Source organism: Saimiri boliviensis, chromosome 4, assembly GCF_048565385.1.
Source record: "Saimiri boliviensis isolate mSaiBol1 chromosome 4, mSaiBol1.pri, whole genome shotgun sequence".
Lineage (NCBI taxonomy): Eukaryota > Metazoa > Chordata > Mammalia > Primates > Cebidae > Saimiri > Saimiri boliviensis.
In genome coordinates this window covers 84,359,944-84,378,775 of record NC_133452.1, presented here as the reverse complement: position 1 = coordinate 84,378,775, position 18,832 = coordinate 84,359,944, and the positions used below count along the sequence as shown (strand labels likewise).

Below are 18,832 nucleotides of genomic sequence, written 5' to 3'. Positions count from 1 at the left end.
TGCTGACCATGCAGTACTAAGTGAAATGAGTGGAAAGAACAAGGAGTTATTAAGTGCTGGCTACTGTTAGCTTCTTTTGACAAGATATCACCAAAAAAACTGACGGGCTCAAGAAAGAATAAGCTGGTTTGTAAGCAGAATTTAAAGAGAATAGAAGGAATCTAGAAACTCTAGGAATGGGTTCACTTTCTGTATAGACTCAAGCTGTAGATTCAGCATTAAAAAATGCTGAGAAAGCAAGATTTCATGAGACTTCTTGGTTGAAAAGTGAGAGACTCAGTCCCTTAGCAAAGATCATATTAAGAGTGTAATCTTCACACTTTTGGTTGTTTCCCCAAATATCAGAAAACTGCAAATAAACAGAAAAAAAAAAAAAAAAAAAAAAAAAAAGAAACAGAGGAACAAGCAATCAAAGAATAAAGCAGATTTAAACCCTCTGTCTAGCAAAAAACTTTTTTTTTTTTTTTTTTTTTTACTTTTATTCTAGGTTCAGGGATACAGGTACTGTTTGTTACACAGGTAGACTGCATGTCATGGGGGTTTGATGCACAAACTATTTCATTACCCAGGTAATAAGCATAGTATCCAATTGGTAGTTTTTTGATCTCCACCCTCCTCCCAACCTCTCAAGTAGGATCCAGGGTCTGTTGTTCTCATCTTTGTGTCCATATGTACTCAATGTTTAGCTCCCACTTATAAGAACATAGAGTACTTGGTTTTCTGTTCCTGCATTAGTTTGCATAGGATAACGGCCTCTAGCTCCATACATGCTGCTGCGAAGGATATGATCTCATTCTTTTTCATAGCTGATAGTATTCCACGGAGTATATGTATCATACTTTCTTTATCCAATCTACCACTGATGGACATTTAGGTTGATTTCATGTCTTTGCTATTGTGAACAGTGCTGCAATGAACATATGCATGCATATGTCTTTATGGTAGAACAATTTACATTCCTTTTGGTATATATCCAATGATCAGATTGCTGGTTGAGTAGTAATTGTTTTAAGTTCTCTGAGAAATCATCAAACTGCTTTCGACAATGGTTACTATTTTACATTCCCACCAGCAGTGTATAAATGTTCCCTTTTCTCCATAACCTCCTCAGCATTTTTTTTTCTTTTTAATAATAGCTATTCTGACCTGTGTGAGATGGCATTGCATTGTGATTTCAATTTGTATTTCCCTAATGATGAGTGATGTTGAGCATTTTTTTTGAATGCTTGTTGGATGCACATATGTCTTCTTTTGAGAAATGTCTGTTTGTGTCCTTGCCCACTCTTAAATGAGGTTGTTCTCTGCTTGTAAATTTGCTTAAATTCCTTATAGATTCTGGGTAGCAAAGAACTTTAAGTCTGGTTACTGGCACATGGCATTCACTGGGACCAAAGAGATAACTAGGTTACTAAACTTTCTGAAAGACTATAATGTCAAAGAAATTAGAACCCTGTTTAAAAGAAAAAAAGGAAAGAAATAAAAAAGAAACCCAAAAGCCAGGGACTGGGAAACTTAAAGCTACCTGTAGGCAGGAAGTGGACCGAGAAAGGAGTGTGATGGGCATACCCCTCAACCTAAAATTCACTTCAGTTGTAGTCAATGGTGATAACATACAAGACAAATCCTCCAAGGAATGGAACAAGGGCTATATGGAATAACTGACTTTAGGTGGTCCCTTCTTAATAGAGTAATAACCAAATAAAGGAAAATCCCTATTCCCAAGTTAGGGGCCCTTTACAAGGTCTTTCCAGCGGTTCTCAAAAGTTGCAACACTGGTTGCTGTATTTTCTTCATACTTTTCCTTGCTGAAAGGGCACATCTACTGCAGTTCCACCATTATATATTGGGATGGGGGTGAGGAAGTATGTAACTTTGTCATTATCTCCCATTGGCAGACAATGAGGAGCCATACTCAAATATGACGGAGAGGACTGCACTGGATCTGGAAATCCTAGCCTTTCAGATGCGTATAGTCCTGAATGGGACTTGGGGCTGTCTGGTTGGGGAAGGGGATAAGTGGGTCCGTGTATGAAGAAGAGTGAAATCAATATTTTGTTATTAGAGATACTGACTAGATACTGACCAAACTCATTTATTTTTCTTTCTTCGCACTGAAACAAACCACATTTCACAGCCTCTTTGGACCTCATTAGCTGGATGTGCTGGTTCCTACCAATGGAATGTGAGCTGAAGTGATATGAAACTTCTGTGTTAAGGCAGCTAAAAGAAAGGATATAAAACCATTCTCTTTCTTTCCTTACTGACTGGTTGGATGATGTTGTAACAATCTTAAAACTGTATGTTGATGACAGCAACAGCCTGGGTTCCTAAACAACTGTGTGAAGCGGAGCCCAAGTCCAACCCCACTGACCCACCAAGGACAGTGATGTGAACAAGAAATAAATTTTTGATGATGTTAAGCTACTAAGATTTCAAGGATTCTGTTAGAGCAGCTAGGATCATCTACTCGCTAGCTACTAAAAATTTTTTACATATGGGTACTAAAGGTCATATTTCTTGATTTCCATCATATGTGATTACCATTATACCTGTAATATAAGTATAACTGCTTTCAGCTTTTAAACACAAATGTAAAAATGTTTTAGAATTCCTATTACTAAAATGGTTTTACCTATAAAAACGAAGATAAGATACAAGATGTGCAAGAAAATCTCTTTAGTTATTACTAACACCCCCAAACAGCAATAATGAGTTGGCACAATATTTCCTTTAAAAATACTAATTAGCATTACAGATCAATGGAAGATTACTAGACTTAACATTCAAGTACATGAATTTTAGTGTTAAGGTTCACTACTTATTTTTTTTAATTGCATTTTAGGTTTTGGGGTACATGTGAAGAACATGCAAGATTGTTGCATAGGTACACTGCATCATTTTTTTCTCAATTAGCACAAATGTAGAAACAAGGCCAAGAAATCACCACATGTGGATTTACATCATGAGGGTATAGTATACAAAGGGGGCTCAAAACATGTCTACTGAAGACACAAATAAATGAGAACATGAATGGATGACAGGCTATTTCACAGAAGTGTTTTACAGAGATAAAAGACTGACGATACAAGTGGTTAGGAACATGGATGGCCCCTGTTCCTGGTCCACAGCTATATGACCTTGGGCAATAGCTTTATCTTAACCTCTTAGGCTTCAGTCTTCTTGTCTCGGAAATAGGAATAATAATGGACTATAACCCATTGTGTTGCTGTAAGGTTAAATGAAATAATATATGTAAAGTATTTGCCCAAAGTAAATGTGATAAATGTTAGCTGTTACCTACCAGCAAAATGAGTTTATCTCAGTCTCATTTCTTGAATTATGAGCATGAACACACCTTCCCTACTTGTTATGAGGAACACATGAGAGACTGGACATGATATTTCAGTGCTACATAAAAGCAACGCTGTCTATGACAAGGTTACTGTGACGTGTTACTCCATGTTGAAGAATGACAGCGGGTCACACATAGTCCAACTAAACTGTATTAGACCTGAAGCATTTTAATGAGGCCCATTTCTCTTGTGGCTACAAAACTCAGCCAGTGAGATGATGGCCAGGGTGCGAATAGGTCAAAACTAACTGGTATAAAAAGAAGCAAATCTATGACTCATAAACAGAATAAAATTCACTTTTTGCCTCATCGTGAATAAACTGTTCCAGCACTATTAAAGCTGAAGAGAGACTATTTTTCAGTGAAAACCTTTAGGACTATTTAGTGGCAGAAACTTTTTTATAGAATCTATTTATTTTTTCATTTAGCACTAGAATTTTGATGAACTGAGTGAGGACAAAATAAAAAGAAGAGAGTAATGACTCACAGGCAGACTCATGCAAGGTAATATTAGTCATTAATCATTCACTAGGAAAGATTACATAGAACAAATGACTAAAAATTTCCAAAGACAAAACAATAAACAAAAAAATTCATACCTGACAGCTTGTAAATCAAAACCACTGACCCCAGATGAATCTATTCTGATAGGCTTCATTAGCTCCTCTACCGTGGGCAGATCTAAGGGGGGCAAAGAAGTAGAAATAAAAAGATGTTACGTAGACTGCTTAATTTACATGTGTAATACCACCAAAATTATATTTTCTCTGACATAGTTAACAAAATGATACATGAAATAGACCTGTTTTCCATCTTAAGTTTCCTTACACCAGGAAAACTTCCTTATGAAATATCATATATCTCACATACCATTATCAAATATATATATCAAAAAATATCTATACACACATGCTCACACACACACACACACACACACACACACACGCTATGTACATGTTTGGTTGATCCGGAAATACTGTTCTCTAACAAAATGCAACTTTAATATATGTACTTGCAAAAGAGTAAAAAACGTCCATTTAAGTGACTTCTTAATTTGGTCAAGGCATGTTAGAAAGGAAACTGGGCTGGGCGCAGTAGCTCATGCCTGCAATCCCAGCACTTTGGGAGGTTGAGGTGGGCTGATCACCTTAGGTCAGGAGTTCAAGACCAGCCTGACCAACATGGTAAAACCCCATCTCTATTAAACATACAAAAATGAGCTGGGCATGGTGGTGGGTGTCTGTAATTCCAGCTACTGGGGAGGCTGAGGCAGGAGAATCACCTGTACCTGGGTGGTGGAGGCTGCAGTGAGCCAAGACTACACCATTGCACTATAGCCTGGGTCACAGAGCAAGACAGACAGACAGACAGACAGAAAAAGAAAGAAAGAAGAAAAGAAAAGAAACAAAACGAAACTGAAATTCCATTTTATGTTTAGCTCTAATTTTATAGTTAAGCCAATAATCCCCGTATGTCATTTGAACAAATCTCTTTAAAGCTCAGAGACAGAGGAAAAATCACTACAGCAAATTGTATTTTAACTATATTACACTAAAAACTCTTTAGAAAGAATATCAAATAATTAAAAAATTCATCTATAAGCTTTTACCAGATTCCATAGTAGAGATGTTTCTTGAATGCTCTTCATTTTCTTGAGGATGACCTTTCATCACTGAGCTCTTGATATCTTCCATTGTGTTACTCTCAATTTTTTGTTCATCTTCATCTCCCAATGAATGTGCTATATGACAATAAGCTTGATGTAGGGCTTCAATGTCACTATTGCTTTGTCCATAAGAAACACCTGTTGAAATAAATGTAAACCCCAAAAATAATTACACCACAAACACATGAGAACTATAAAACACTAATATCATTCCTTAATCTGTTAGAAATATAAAAGTAGAGTTAAGTACTAACTAGGTAATTTCCAGCTATGGGCTGCCAGTATATATTCACAGCAAGCTCAATAACTCTTTTAGCAAGTTGAGGTGTGTCCTGATGCAGTTAAGTATAAAATCTGCCTTCACAAGTCATTGCCCTTTCCCCTACTATTCTTAACTGACCCCTCTGCATTGGATAAGACTATTCTTAAATTTCCCAAAATGACAAATTCCTTTGAAGGATTCTACTTCTCCTTTACCATTACCACTCTCTCTGTACCACCAAGCATCCTGTCATTTGCCTTTTTTCAACCACAGTGAATTCACTCCTCTAACTTTGCAATCCAATGTGTTCCAACATCCTGCTAAAACTGCTGTGATCAAAAGTAATTTTCTAATGACCAACTCCATCTGTCTTTAGTTCTCTTCAACTATGTGAGACATCTGACATTATCTTTTTCACTTCACCTTAGCCAAAAGGCAGAGAAGTCATACATTGTCTTTTTCCTGGTAACTGTTTCTTCTGCATGCTTTCTTCTTTTTGTTATTCCCACCACTTTGACGGCTAGTTTTTCATCTCTTATGGTCTATAGTTCATTTCAGGATTCCATCTTCAGCCCTCTTTTTTTGAAAGTTTCACTTACCAATTTTTTGACCTGACTAGTTTCATGAAGACTCTTAGCTTCAACTATTACCCACAAGCCTATGACTCCCAAATCTATGTCTATGTGCTTACAATTCTTTTCTGAACATCAACTTAACATTTAGATTGTCCTGTAAGTGTATCACATCTACATATTGCCAACTGAATTCATTACATTCCCTACTAAAACTTGTTCTACTACCAGTATTTCCTATTTTACCTAATCACTTCACGATTTACTAAGTCAAAGTAGAAACCCTGATGTCATCATTCACTCTTCCTTTCCTATTAGCCTTCTAATATGATTTGGCTGTGTCCTCACCCAAATCTCATCTTGAATTGTAACTCCCACAATTCCCAAATGTCATGGGAGGAAGAGAGTGGGAGGTGACTGAATTATGGGGGCAGGTCTTTCCTGCACTGTTCTTGTGATACTGAATGAGTCTCACGAGATCTGATGGTTTTAAAAATGGGAGTTTCCCTGTACAAGCTCTCTTTGCCTGCCACCATCCACTAAGATGTAACTTGTTCCTCTTTGCCTTCCACCATGATTGTGAGGCTTCCCCAGCCACTGGAACTGTAAGTCTAATAAACCCTTTTTCCTGTATAAATCACCCAGTCTTGGGTATGTCTTTATCAACAGCATGAAAATGGACTAATACACCTTCTCTTTCCACCAACTGACAAAATCTAGAAAAAAGAATTCAAATAATTTGATAATAATGATTGCACATTTTTGAGTACTTTCTTACTCATTTTGTAATTTTCATTACTAACAAGAGGAATTTTCAAAATTAGAGGTAAACAACGAATCATGGAAGAGAGGAAAAAAAGAAAACAGAGTAACCAATCCCTTATCTTGATACCCACGGTTAACTAACCAGATATTAAAAATAAAATAGTATATATAGTCACATCTTCCTGTACACACACAATTTGTAAACAGAAGAGATAGGCAAGTACTATATATAAGATTGTGTAAGAATGCCTTACACCGAGATGTCTTTCTAGCTAGTGCTTCAGGTCCCCATAGCTACATGAAGCATACCCAAATAACAAGTTTGCTTAAATAAACTAAAAACAGAAGGGGATACTGCTAGAGAATTGCCAGTTGAAGGGCAGAGATTTTCAAGAGGACATGAGGAAAAAGGTCTTGCTTGTAGCATGAATGAAAGAGATCATTAATTTTCAAGAAAATAGGAAAAGCACACAGTGTTTTTTTTCTCTATAAAAATATCAGGTTGAGTAAAGTATCTGCTGGGTATACATCAAAGAAATGACTTCAATGGTAAACAGCATAGTAGTACTGAATGCTGATATCTAATTTAGTAGGTATGAAGTGTCAGAAAGAACAGGTTCTATGCTTTTAAGCAACAACAGAGCAAACATGCAGAAAAACAAATGACCTAAAAGTTAGAAAAGAGGACCGAAAAAAAATAAAAGAGGTAGGAGGGGCTGCTCAAAAAAATGGCAGGAAAATGGTACTTTTCTAACTTGAGTTATTAATCCAAGTCATATTAAAAGTAATTTCGTGGTTATGGAAGTTAACTTTTTTCCACGCATATCATGAAAACAAAAGGAGTTACTTATCTGCCTTTTACACTGAAAAGAGCAGACTCTGTAGTTATTTTATGTATTATTACAAGTCAGAAGAGCCCTGTATTTTTCAACTTTAGAAGCTGAGGCTGGGCACGGTGGCTCACACCTGTAATCTCAGCACTTTGGGAGGCTGAGGTGGGCAGGTAACCAGAGGTCAGAAGTTCAAGATCAGCCTGGCCAACATGGTGAAACACCATCTCTACTTAAAAAAAAAAAACACACACACACACACACACACACACACACAAATTAGCAAGTTTTGGTGGTGTGTACCTGTAATCCCACCTACTCGAGAGGCTGAGACAGGAGAGTCGTTTGAACCCAGGAGGTGGAGATTGCAGTGAACCGAGATCATGCCACTGCACTCCAGCCTGGGTGACAGAGCAAGATTCTGTCTCAAAAAAAAGAGAGACAGTTTTAAAGTGTCAAATATTATTTTGTAGAAGAAAGGGTCTAGTTTCATGAAGCAACACTGTCACACTGTGACGACCCTAATAACGCAGGCATAGCACAAAATGGCACTTGCCTGTGAGACAAATGAAAAAAATGAAAGGTTAGATCTGGTCTGGTGTTAGGAAACCCTTCGTTTTCTACTTGCTAAACTCTTTAATATAGCCAGGCACAAATAATTTCATAAATAATATTTTTAATAAGAGAATCTTTGTCCATGTTTTAAAATCAGCCAATGTTTGAAAGTTAAGCAACGTGCGTTAGTTAGCTGCTTAACACATAAAGCGGCAAGGTAAAACAAAACCCCACTGAACTTTTCAGTTCTTAAACCTAGTTCACATACTCATTTGAAGACTTTCCAGTATATATTTTATTTTAATTAATTAATTTAGAGATGGAATCTTACTCTGTCACCTAGGCTGGAGTACAGTGGCATGATGTTGGCTCACTGCAACCTCCGCCTCCCAGGGTTAAGCAACTCTCTTGCCTCAGCCTCCTGAGTAGCTGGGATTATAGATGCGTGGTTTCACCATGTTGGCTGGGCTGGGCTTGAACTCTTGATCTCAGGTGATCCGCCTGCCTCAGCCTCCCAAAGTGCTAGGATTACAGGCGGGAGCCACCACACCTGGCTGAAGACTTTCAAGTATATATTTTAAATACCAGAAATTCAATCCCCCGCAGCCAACAAGTATTTACACTGTATAACTCTAGGTTCTCTACTATAGCATGTATTAATAACAGAGAGTTGACATAAATAATAATGATAATAACAACGACAAAGTTGCTACTATTTAGTGAATCTTAAAAATTTACTATACGTTATCTCAGTTGACCATCACAAGACTTCATTTTAAAAATCAGAAAACAGGCTTAGATGTACTCATTATCCAGTGTCACATAACCGGTAAGTGGCAAGGTTAAAAATCTGAATCCAAACCTACATGATAATAAGTTCACACTCTACTATATTCAAGTAATTGACTAATCAAATTATCTTATAGGCAAGAATATTTAAGAATTAAGATCAAAAAACTAGTTTTATATAACTGCTTAGTTCATCTTAATAAAATTTTTACTTTTAGAAATACATATTTTATTTCTGAGCTTTTCTTATAACCTACTGGTTTCATACAGTGTGAAAATCACTACTGGTTATAAGAAATCAGTAGTGGTTTTCACACTGTATGAAACTAATTTTATAATCAGTTTTTCAGAGAAAATCATGGATTTCACAGATGTTTGACTGAAATTCCATTTTTTTTTTTTTTTTTTTTTTGAGACAGAGTTTCGCTCTTGTTACCCAGCCTGGAGTGCAATGGCACGATCTCGGCTCACCGCAACCTCCGCCTCCTGGGTTCAGGCAATTCTTCTGTCTCAGCCTCCTGAGTAGCTGGGATTACAGGCATGCACCACCATGCCCAGCTAATTTTTTGTATTTTTAGTAGAGACGGGGTTTCACCTTGTTGACCAAGGTTGGTCTCGATCTCTTGACCTTGTGATCCACCCGCCTCGGCCTCCCAAAGTGCTGGGATTACAGGCTTGAGCCACCGCGCCCGGCCTGAAATTCCATTTTAAATCATGCTTTAAAATTAAAAAATTGGAATAGAACCTATTCTGCACACTCAAATGTACCATTTATGTAACTGTAATAATCTGAAGACATTATGTAATAATATTGTTAGTAACTTTTGCTTTCTCTTTTGTTTTAATGCACCTCGGAATAAAGTTTCTCTGGTCATCCTGAGCACATGAACTTCCTATAAAATACTGTTAATCAGAAAAATTGTGGCTCTACAATGGTCTTTTAAAAGAATTCACGTCTGCCTACTGAAAACTGTGCAAGGGTTTAACTATCACAGGATGTATGTGACATGATAAATCAAGAGCAGTAAAATTGAGGGACCTGCCATCAGCACATGCTTACATTACAGCAGAATACTTAGTTGGGCAACAAATGAGTAATGTGTCTTAATGGGAAAATTATGTCTTATAGTTGTAATTTTTTGACCTTTATATTTTAAAATGAAAGTAGATGTAACAAGTCAAAATAGTGGTGACTCTTGCAAAGACAGTGACTAGACATAAGATATGTGATGGACATTGTGGTTTGAGTCCTCTTAGTTTTTATCTGGTTGCTGATTACATGGGTGTGCTCAGTATTTCAAAATTCACTGAGTTGCACTATAGTGATACCATGAACTTTTCTAAAGGTATACTATATATCAATTAAAAAGTAAAAAGGAAAAAAAAGGAAATGCAAGCTGATGATGGTTAGTGATTTCTGAGTTGGTTGTGATTTCAATTACTCCTTTTTTTTTTTTTTTAAATCAAGTATCTAAATTGGTTTAGTTAACCAGTATATATAGACTGCAAAGTAGGCTGATTAAAAAGTTCCCATTTGAAGCTATTTATATGATAAAACAAGAACAATTCTATACTATTTAACTAAAACAGAAACACAAACACACTAGAAGACTGATGGTAATATGAGGCCACAACAAATCTCAATAGTTTCTGATTTCAAAAATTCCAAAAAACATTATTGTTCTCACCTATTTTATGGCCAAATGTAACAAATATAAGTTTACATATTTATACTAATAAAGTATCATTTTTACCTATGAGAGAGTTCTACATAAGATATCAATTGGAGATGAGCATTTTGCTGCTTTAAAAAAGTTTGAAAAGGCATTATCTCAAAGACATTTAAAGGTTTTAGCAAAGTCCAGTTGGTATCAGGTATTTCAGAATTTGGGGATGGGATGTAGCTTTTTCCTAGAGAAAGAACTATGGAAAAGCACAATAAGACCAAAATCCCATTTCTCCTACACATGGCAGATTTAACTGAATACTCTGTAGAGGCATAGAAAATTGGTTAACGTTCACCTACAGTGTTATACTTTGTATCAATAGCATTTATTCATTTATTAATATTTATTTAAAACCATACTTTTCTTACTAGCATTGTGGCATCATTAGAAAGTTCCAATTATTTAAATGACTACATATGGTAGAAAAATGTCAGATTTAAAGTTTTCAAATACTTTTACCTGTTCCTGTCATTTCGTTATCAGTCATTTCTGGTAGGCCCTTTGGCTTAGATGTTGTTTTATCTTGTTCATCAAGGTTGACTTCTGCAACAGAGTCTAATGAATCAAGCAGCACAACTGGAAGAATATAAAGAAATATATAAGGAATGTGATAAACTGGATGGTTCCATTGATTTGATAAAAATTATTTTAAACATATGCAATGCATATAAAAGCAAAGATAAATGCTCACAGAGTATATAATCTTATATATGTATGAATATAACAAGCATGTTTTACGTTTGTGTGTATGCATATAACAAATATTATTTTCTTCCCATGTAGAAGACAGTAGGCTAACATCAACATACATATCTACACGTATGTACTGGTCTAGTGTACACATACACATATACACATGGAAGGCAAAGGCATAAGAAAAATAACAAAAAATAATCTTTTTTTTTTTTTTTTTTTTTTTTTGAGACGGAGTTTCGCTCTTGTTACCCAGGCTGGAGTGCAATGGCGCGATCTCGGCTCACTGCAACCTCCACCTCCTGGGTTCAGGCAATTCTCCTGCCTCAGCCTCCTGAGTAGCTGGGATTACAGGCACGTGCCACCACGCCCAGCTAATTTTTTGTATTTTTAGTAGAGACGGGGTTTCACCATGTTGACCAGGATGGTCTCGATCTCTTGACCTTGTGATCTACCCGCCTTGGCCTCCCAAAGTGCTGGGATTACAGGCGTGAGCCACTGTGCCCGGCCCAAAAAATAATCTTAAATATAACAGAATGGATTCAATATAGGAAGAAACACATTATTGGGAAAAGCTAGGAAGTTTAATTCCTTAGAAATACTTAAAAACAAATACATAGTAACTCATTCAGAATTATTTAGATGAAATTCTAAGCAAACTAATTTTTTGCCAACTAAAATATATGAATACAAATAATATTTACCATTAGCTAGCATGCCAGTTTTTTCTTCTTCCTAAATTAAAAAATAAAAATGATTATATGTTTTGGGACCAAAATTACATAAAATGACCACAATGCAAATAACAGCAAAACGTGAAAATCAGGGCTTTTTACTGAAAAGATCAGGAACTGTGTTTTCTGATTCATCAATAACTCTTCAAGACTGTAGCACTGATGGAACTTCTAAAATTTTTTTCTGAACCTTGGTAATTACCAAAAATAATTTAGACCTGAAAAAAGTCTTGCTTAAAGTCTAAGTGCCATTTGCTCATCTAACATGCTCATGAATTCGCTAGTTTTCTTGAAAGTCAAGATTAAACAGATCTATTTCACACAAGAGTTCTGCAATTGTAACATTACCAGTCTATTATCCCTTATTGTTCAAAATTAATGACCATATTCTTTGTATTCATTATTTCATCTATGTTTCAAAAGACACAACTTTCAGAAAGGCAGGCTACCAAACAGCAAGACAGATACAGTTCTTCAATACTAGAGGTTACCTCAGAATAAGTTTTCCTATTAATATCACCTATACCTCCTACCTGGCCAGGCAGTTTGTGGGATCCTCCCATAATAGAGCTTTAGTTCTTTCCTATTTTGATTCTTACCCAGACAGTGCTCTGAAACTTCCACATTTAGGTTGATACATTTTTTTATATATGGTACACTTTCTAAATATACCACACTATTATGCCTTTTACTGACCGATTCATTTTTCCTTTTTCTTTTTTTTTTTTTTGAGACAGTCTCTCTCTCTGTCTCCCAGGCTACAGTGCAGTGGCTTGATCTCGGCTCTCGTAACCTCTGCCTTGCCAGGTTCAAGCGATTCTCCCGCCTCAGCTTCCTGAGGAGCTGGGATTACAGGCACCTGCCACCACACCTGGCTAATTTTTCTATTTTTAGTAGAGGTGGGGTTTCACCATGTTGGCCAGGCTGGTGACCTATTCAGTTTTCAATAAAATATTGCAATTGCCTTATTCCAAGTATAAAATTTCATTAAATTTCTAAGGATACTTATCTGTCACATTAATTTCTGTTATTTCTAAAGTCATCTTGTTTTTTCCTCAAAATTGAGTGACATGTAGACACCCAAGGGCTAAATACTAAGTAAACTTAAAAATAAGAGTATTTACATATGCCTGAAGTGTTTCTTTTATCTTGTGTCCACAGTTTCATACATGTTAAAAACATCTAGTCTAAAATACAGTACCAAAGAGACTATGTCCAGATAGAGACCAAAATAATAAATAGTAGTAACAAATAACAACATTAATTGCCCTACCAGCTACTGTAAGAGAGCTTCAAAGGTAAGTTCTATAAGGAAGGCAATATGGAGTAGTAGCACTGAATAATTCTTGGTAAGAACTGGTAAATGAGAGAATTAGAGTACGAAGCACCACTGAATCTGAATGGAATCATGTAGTTCCTTATCGCAGCCAAGTAAGTTTTAGACGTTAATGTATTAATGTTAATGTTAATGACGTAAACTAGCATAAATACTAGGGAGGGCCATTTACTATACTTCATAAAGACAAATCATACCAAAGAAAAGTATAATTTAACATACTTGTTTAAAAATTAGTTTTCAAATTTTAATTAGGCTTTCAATTTCTAAAGTTTACCTTAAGCTTAACTTACTTGCCAAAAGAAATCTTTTTTTGTTTGTTTGAGACAGAGTCTCACTCATCACCCAGGCTGGAATGCAGTGACATAATACAGGTCACTGCAGCCTTGACCTCCTGGGCTCAAGTGATCCTCCCACCTCAGCCTCCTAAGTAGCTGGGACTACAGGCATGTGCCATCATACTTTGCTAATTTTTTAAAAATTTATTTTCTGGAGAAATGAGATAGCACCATGTTGCCCTGGTTGGCTTCCAGCTCCTGGGCTCAAAAATCTGTGCCTGGCCAAAAATCTCTTATAAAATCATCAACTGTCATATTTTTTAAATTAATGTTTACATTAATTTGATATACTGAGCTAAGAAAATGTTTGAGTGTTCAGAGACCTGTAACTTTACAACAATGAGCAAAATTATGAAAAACTCCATTGTTTGAGCTCTTCATATAGTGATAGGCAGCCAAGTTGATGAAAAAGTTGTAAAGCTGACAAATATATAATTGATGTATACCTGTTTGGGTATGCTTATTTTTTCTGATTTAGAATCCTCTTTGGAATGGGAATCTTCATCTTTAGTAGTCAAAGGCGCATCAACATACTCATCTTCAAAATCATCACTATAATTTTCTGCAGAAAATAATTTTTAAAAGTACAAAGATCAAATTGTCAAAAAAGTCAAATTCCAGGAAAGGACTGTTGATTTCCAAAGGAAGAAGTCTGTATAAAAATAGTTTATTGAAATAGTAACATAAAGATGTCTTTAGAGAATTTTTTTTTTTTTGCAGATTTAATGAGAGTTCAATTTATAAGACTATCTTTGGTTTATGTCATTACTGTACTTTCAAATAGTTCTCAGAGTTTTATAATCTTTCATATTATTAACAAAATAAAAATTTCTAGAGCTGCCCAAAAGATCTTTTATTACCTTTAAAATAAAACTTTAAACTTTAATATTTATTTGAAAAAGACAAACATTTTCAATTGCTTATTTTTTTTATTTTTTTTTTTTTGAGACGGAGTTTCGCTCTTGTTACCCAGCCTGGAGTGCAATGGCGCGATCTCGGCTCACCGCAACCTCCACCTCCTGGGTTCAAGCAATTCTCCTGCCTCAGCCTCCTGAGTGGCTGGGATTACAAGCACGTGCCACCATGCCCAGCTAATTTTTTGTATCTTTAGTAGAGACGCGGTTTCACCATGTTGACCAGGATGGTCTCGATCTCTTGACCTCGTGATCCACCCGCCTCAGCCTCCCAAAGTGCTGGGATTACAGGCTTGAGCCACCGCGCCCGGCTAATTGCTTACTTATAAAAGAAAAAACTTTGTGAAATCTAGCCACTTTAAAAAGGCTAGATTTTTTTTTTTTTTTTTGTCTCTACAGGTATCTCTACTCTGCTGTAAGTCTTAACTAGTACTTATGAAAGATCTCTGACCCTTCCCATAGGTAAATACTGGCCTCATATGACTTGCTGTTTCCCCAATTCTCCAAGTGCTTCTTATCTAAAGCCTCCAAATTGTATCTCAATGACTTTGTGCAGGAGGAAAATGTGTCTCCATGTTAACTGATGCCTTCAGTGTCCTCATGGGGAAGGTGGTATAGGAATTATTTGGCCAGGACTGCTTCAATTTTTAACTTGCTCACAGTATTAATTTAGATCTGTGGCCTATGAAAGGAAACAGCCTTTTCAGAGTGAAATTGATCATTTTAGAAACAAATGAGATCGAATTTGTATTTCAAAAAATTACATCACATTGAGAAACAGGATGGTCTGATGGGAAAAAGACTGCATAAGGTACTAGAGTCCTACTTCTGGAATCAATTGTCATAAGTGTACCTTAATCTGTTTTTTACTCTTTTCGTAGAATGAAGAAAATGACAACTTGTGTGTAATTAATATTGGAAGTTAAGGAATGTATTTGAGAGTGTTTAGGAATGAAAAGGGGATGCTTCCAATGAGATCTGGCTACAGAAACATCTATATTTTAGTTCATAAGAAATATGAACTTGGAACAGCATGTGTATTGTTACTTAGGTAGATAAACTAGGTTAGCTGGTTAACTGTGTCAATATCTGTATTCTGGGGCTAAGAAGTTCACTTTTGTTTCTTTTCCACGTGAGAAAGAACACTGCTTGGGATTTTCTATTATCAGTAGACATACAGTTAAAATCACAAGACAGTTATAAGCAATTACTTTTTATTAGGCACACTTCCACGTGCTGAGACCAATACAAAATGATTAAGACTTTAACAGTCTAGGTGGGAACCAACGAATTTTAAGTAGCCTCAGAGATTAGACTTGCTTAAGAAAAGAAGAACAAGGAAAGAGGAGATATTAAAGAATATGACATTGAACTTAGACAACTATTTATGATTTGGGAACCAATGGTAGGCACTGTAGTATGTGTGTGTGACTGCATAAAGGGAGTGTTACCAACAGTTTAGGCCAGGCGTCCCCAAACTTTTTACACAGGGGGCCAGTTCACTGTCCCTCAGACCGTTGGAGGGCCGCCACATACTGTGCTCCTCTCACTGATCACCAATGAGAGAGGTGCCCCTTCCTGAAGTGCGGCGGGGGGCCGGATAAATGGCGTCAGAGGGCCACATGTGGCCCACGGGCCGTAGTTTGGGGATGCCTGGTTTAGGCAGTACGGCATAGGGTTTAAAGAGCATGACCTGGAGCCAGAAGGCGTGGATTCAATTCCTGGTTCTACTACTTTCAGCTGTGGAACCATTGAAAGTAGTAGGCCACAAACTCCCTTTGCCTGACTTTTTCCACCTATAAAGTGGGGATAATAGTACTTTTCTCAAAACATTGCTGAGATGATTAAGAGTTAAAGTGTTTAGAATGGTTGATATGTAACATGTACTGTATTTAAGTGCTAACTATAACGTTTATAGTAATTATTGCTGTTATTATAGCTATTTTTTTTTTTTCTTTTTTGAGATGGAGTTCTGTTCTTGTTGCCCAGGCTGGAGTGCAATGGCATGATCTTTGCAACCTCTGCTCCTGGGTTCAAGCGATTCTCCTGTCTCAGCCTCCTGAGTAGCTGGGATTACAGGCGCCTGCCACCATGCCTGGCTAATTTTTTTGTATTTTTAGTAGAGATGGGGTTTCACCATGTTGGTCAGGCTAGTCTCGATCTCCTGACATCAGATGATCCACCCGCCTCAGCCTCCTAAAGTGCTGGGACCAAAGGCATGAGCCACCATGCCTGGCCTTTTATAGCTACTCTTATACTTAATCTAAGTAAAAAGTTAATACATCCAAGTATTATTTCTGATTAGGAAAAGTGCTAATCTAATAAGCATTCCTCAAAACTACATTTTGTTATTTCATTTAGTAACTAAACAGCTTATAGGTAAATACTACCAACCAACACAGTAATGACTGACTTCCTCCCCAGAAACTTGTCATGAATAAAGTAGGTTTGAAGAAGGAAATGTCACTGATAGACACATAGAGAAATGAAAGAAAAGAAACAAAGAAAAGGAAAACAGCACATTTCAGAGATTTCAGGAACAAGCATCAAGGCAAATTAAGTTTATATAAAAATGAAAGAGTAAAATTAATTTGAGAGGGTGATTCTTATATGAGAAATATCAGAGATTGTATCTAGGCTCTTCCACACTGTTTGGAAAACAATTAGAATATTCACTTGTACCACTCTGATCTTTTTGGCAGGAAGATGTTACATGTGCAAGGTACTGGGTTTCTATTATTCCCTATCCTTGTAGCTTCAAGAATATTATATTCGGAAATAAAGAAGTTCTTAAAGCTCAGATAAACCATATTCAATGTAAAAGATCCTTTCTGAAGACATTTTTCATCTTCTGTTGGCAAATTTAGCTGCAAATTTTTATTTGTTTGCCAATCTGGAGGACTTTCTCCTCTGCCACGTTGGAGTTAAAGGGACTATATTTCCTTTGTAAACAGTGAAATATTAAACAACTGTTTTCAAATATTAGACAACTGGTAGCAGAAAAATATGATTCATAAGAAAACAAGTGAACTAGCCCTAGAATTACCTGAAGGCACATACATTCTGAAGTGTTGAGCAGGAGTGGGGAGATCAGGACAGTCTCACTGAGTTGAGGAGTGAGAGATAAGTTCAGAAAGGCTAAGGCAACGAGAGAGGAGGTATCTAAGTAAAAACAAAGCCCCAGAAATCTGCAAAGGGTCCCCTTGAGTCTTTGCTGAATATATAATGCAAAAAACGAGCCAAGAACAAGGGGAATGCTGTAAGTTAGACAATTCTCAGAGTTCATATATGACAAGGAAACTTTCGAACTCTAATCTGCCTAAGTGGAGAGTCCTCACTGATCACTAGGGGTACTCAGCAGAAACCTCAGAAGGGATGTGCCTTGGCAGTAGGGTTAGATGTTACTAGAGCTACTCCAGACTTCTGCTAACAAAGCATAAGAAAAGCCTTAAACAAAATCAAGTGGTGGGGTCAACTATTTACCAAAGCTCAACAATGCTCTTTAAAAGAAGACAATCAAATCCAGATGCTGAATAACATAAAATTCACAATACCAAACATCCAATCAAAAATCACTAGATTTCTAAGAGGCAGGAAAAAGTGTCAGAAAACCAGAAGAAAAAATAGCCAACAGAAAAAAGACCCAGAAATGAACAAATACTGAGATCTGTAAAATATGCTTAATATTAAGGACTTGAAAAAAATAAACATAATGAGGAAAAATACTAAAGAAAATTTTTTAAAAAGTTCCAAAACAGAGTGAAAGAAAAAAAATGGATGGGATTAATAGCAGATTTAAGAAAAAGACCAGTAACTTGAAGCAACAGAACAGTGATAAGAACTGAAGCACAGAAAGAAAAAAAGGTTTCAAAAAATGGAACAGTCTTAGTGACCCATAAAACAAAGCTTAGCATTAGAACATACTTATAATTAGGGTCAGATGGCAGGAAGTGGAAAGCAGCATTATTACTATTTTAAGAATTCATGGCCAAGAGATTTTTTTTTGATGGAAACTATAAATCCATCAATCAAGGATGCTCAACTAAAAGAATAAATGAAAAGAATACCACGACACACCACAGTCAAACTGCCAAAAAACAAGGATAAAACCTTGAAAATAGATTAAAAAAAAAGACACGTTATATGCAAAATAACAATAAGAGGAATTACCAGAAACTTCTCATGAGAAATAAGATGAAAAGACAATAAAATCATGAAACTGCCCAAAGGGGGAAAAAAAATCTACATAAAATTCTGTATCAAGTATTCCTCAAAAACAAAAGCAGAATATATTTTCAG

The 18,832-nt window shown here is 36.2% G+C and overlaps 1 protein-coding gene across 3 annotated transcripts in view; it reads right to left on the bottom strand.

Annotated features, from left to right (window-relative positions):
* CEP162 (centrosomal protein 162) overlaps positions 1-18,832 on the bottom strand; it is a 94,762-nt gene that overhangs the window by 60,060 nt on the left and 15,870 nt on the right. For 2 of the 3 annotated variants that reach the window (XM_010333824.2, XM_074397726.1), the window contains exons 7-11: positions 14,066-14,181; positions 11,916-11,946; positions 10,978-11,094; positions 4,962-5,156; positions 3,952-4,033 (exon numbers count right to left, since the gene is read on the bottom strand). In XM_010333824.2, the coding sequence (XP_010332126.1) occupies positions 3,952-4,033; positions 4,962-5,156; positions 10,978-11,094; positions 11,916-11,946; positions 14,066-14,181 (541 nt within the window). The remainder of the gene's footprint in view (positions 1-3,951; positions 4,034-4,961; positions 5,157-10,977; positions 11,095-11,915; positions 11,947-14,065; positions 14,182-18,832) is intronic. The other variant, XM_074397727.1, reaches the window with a different exon arrangement.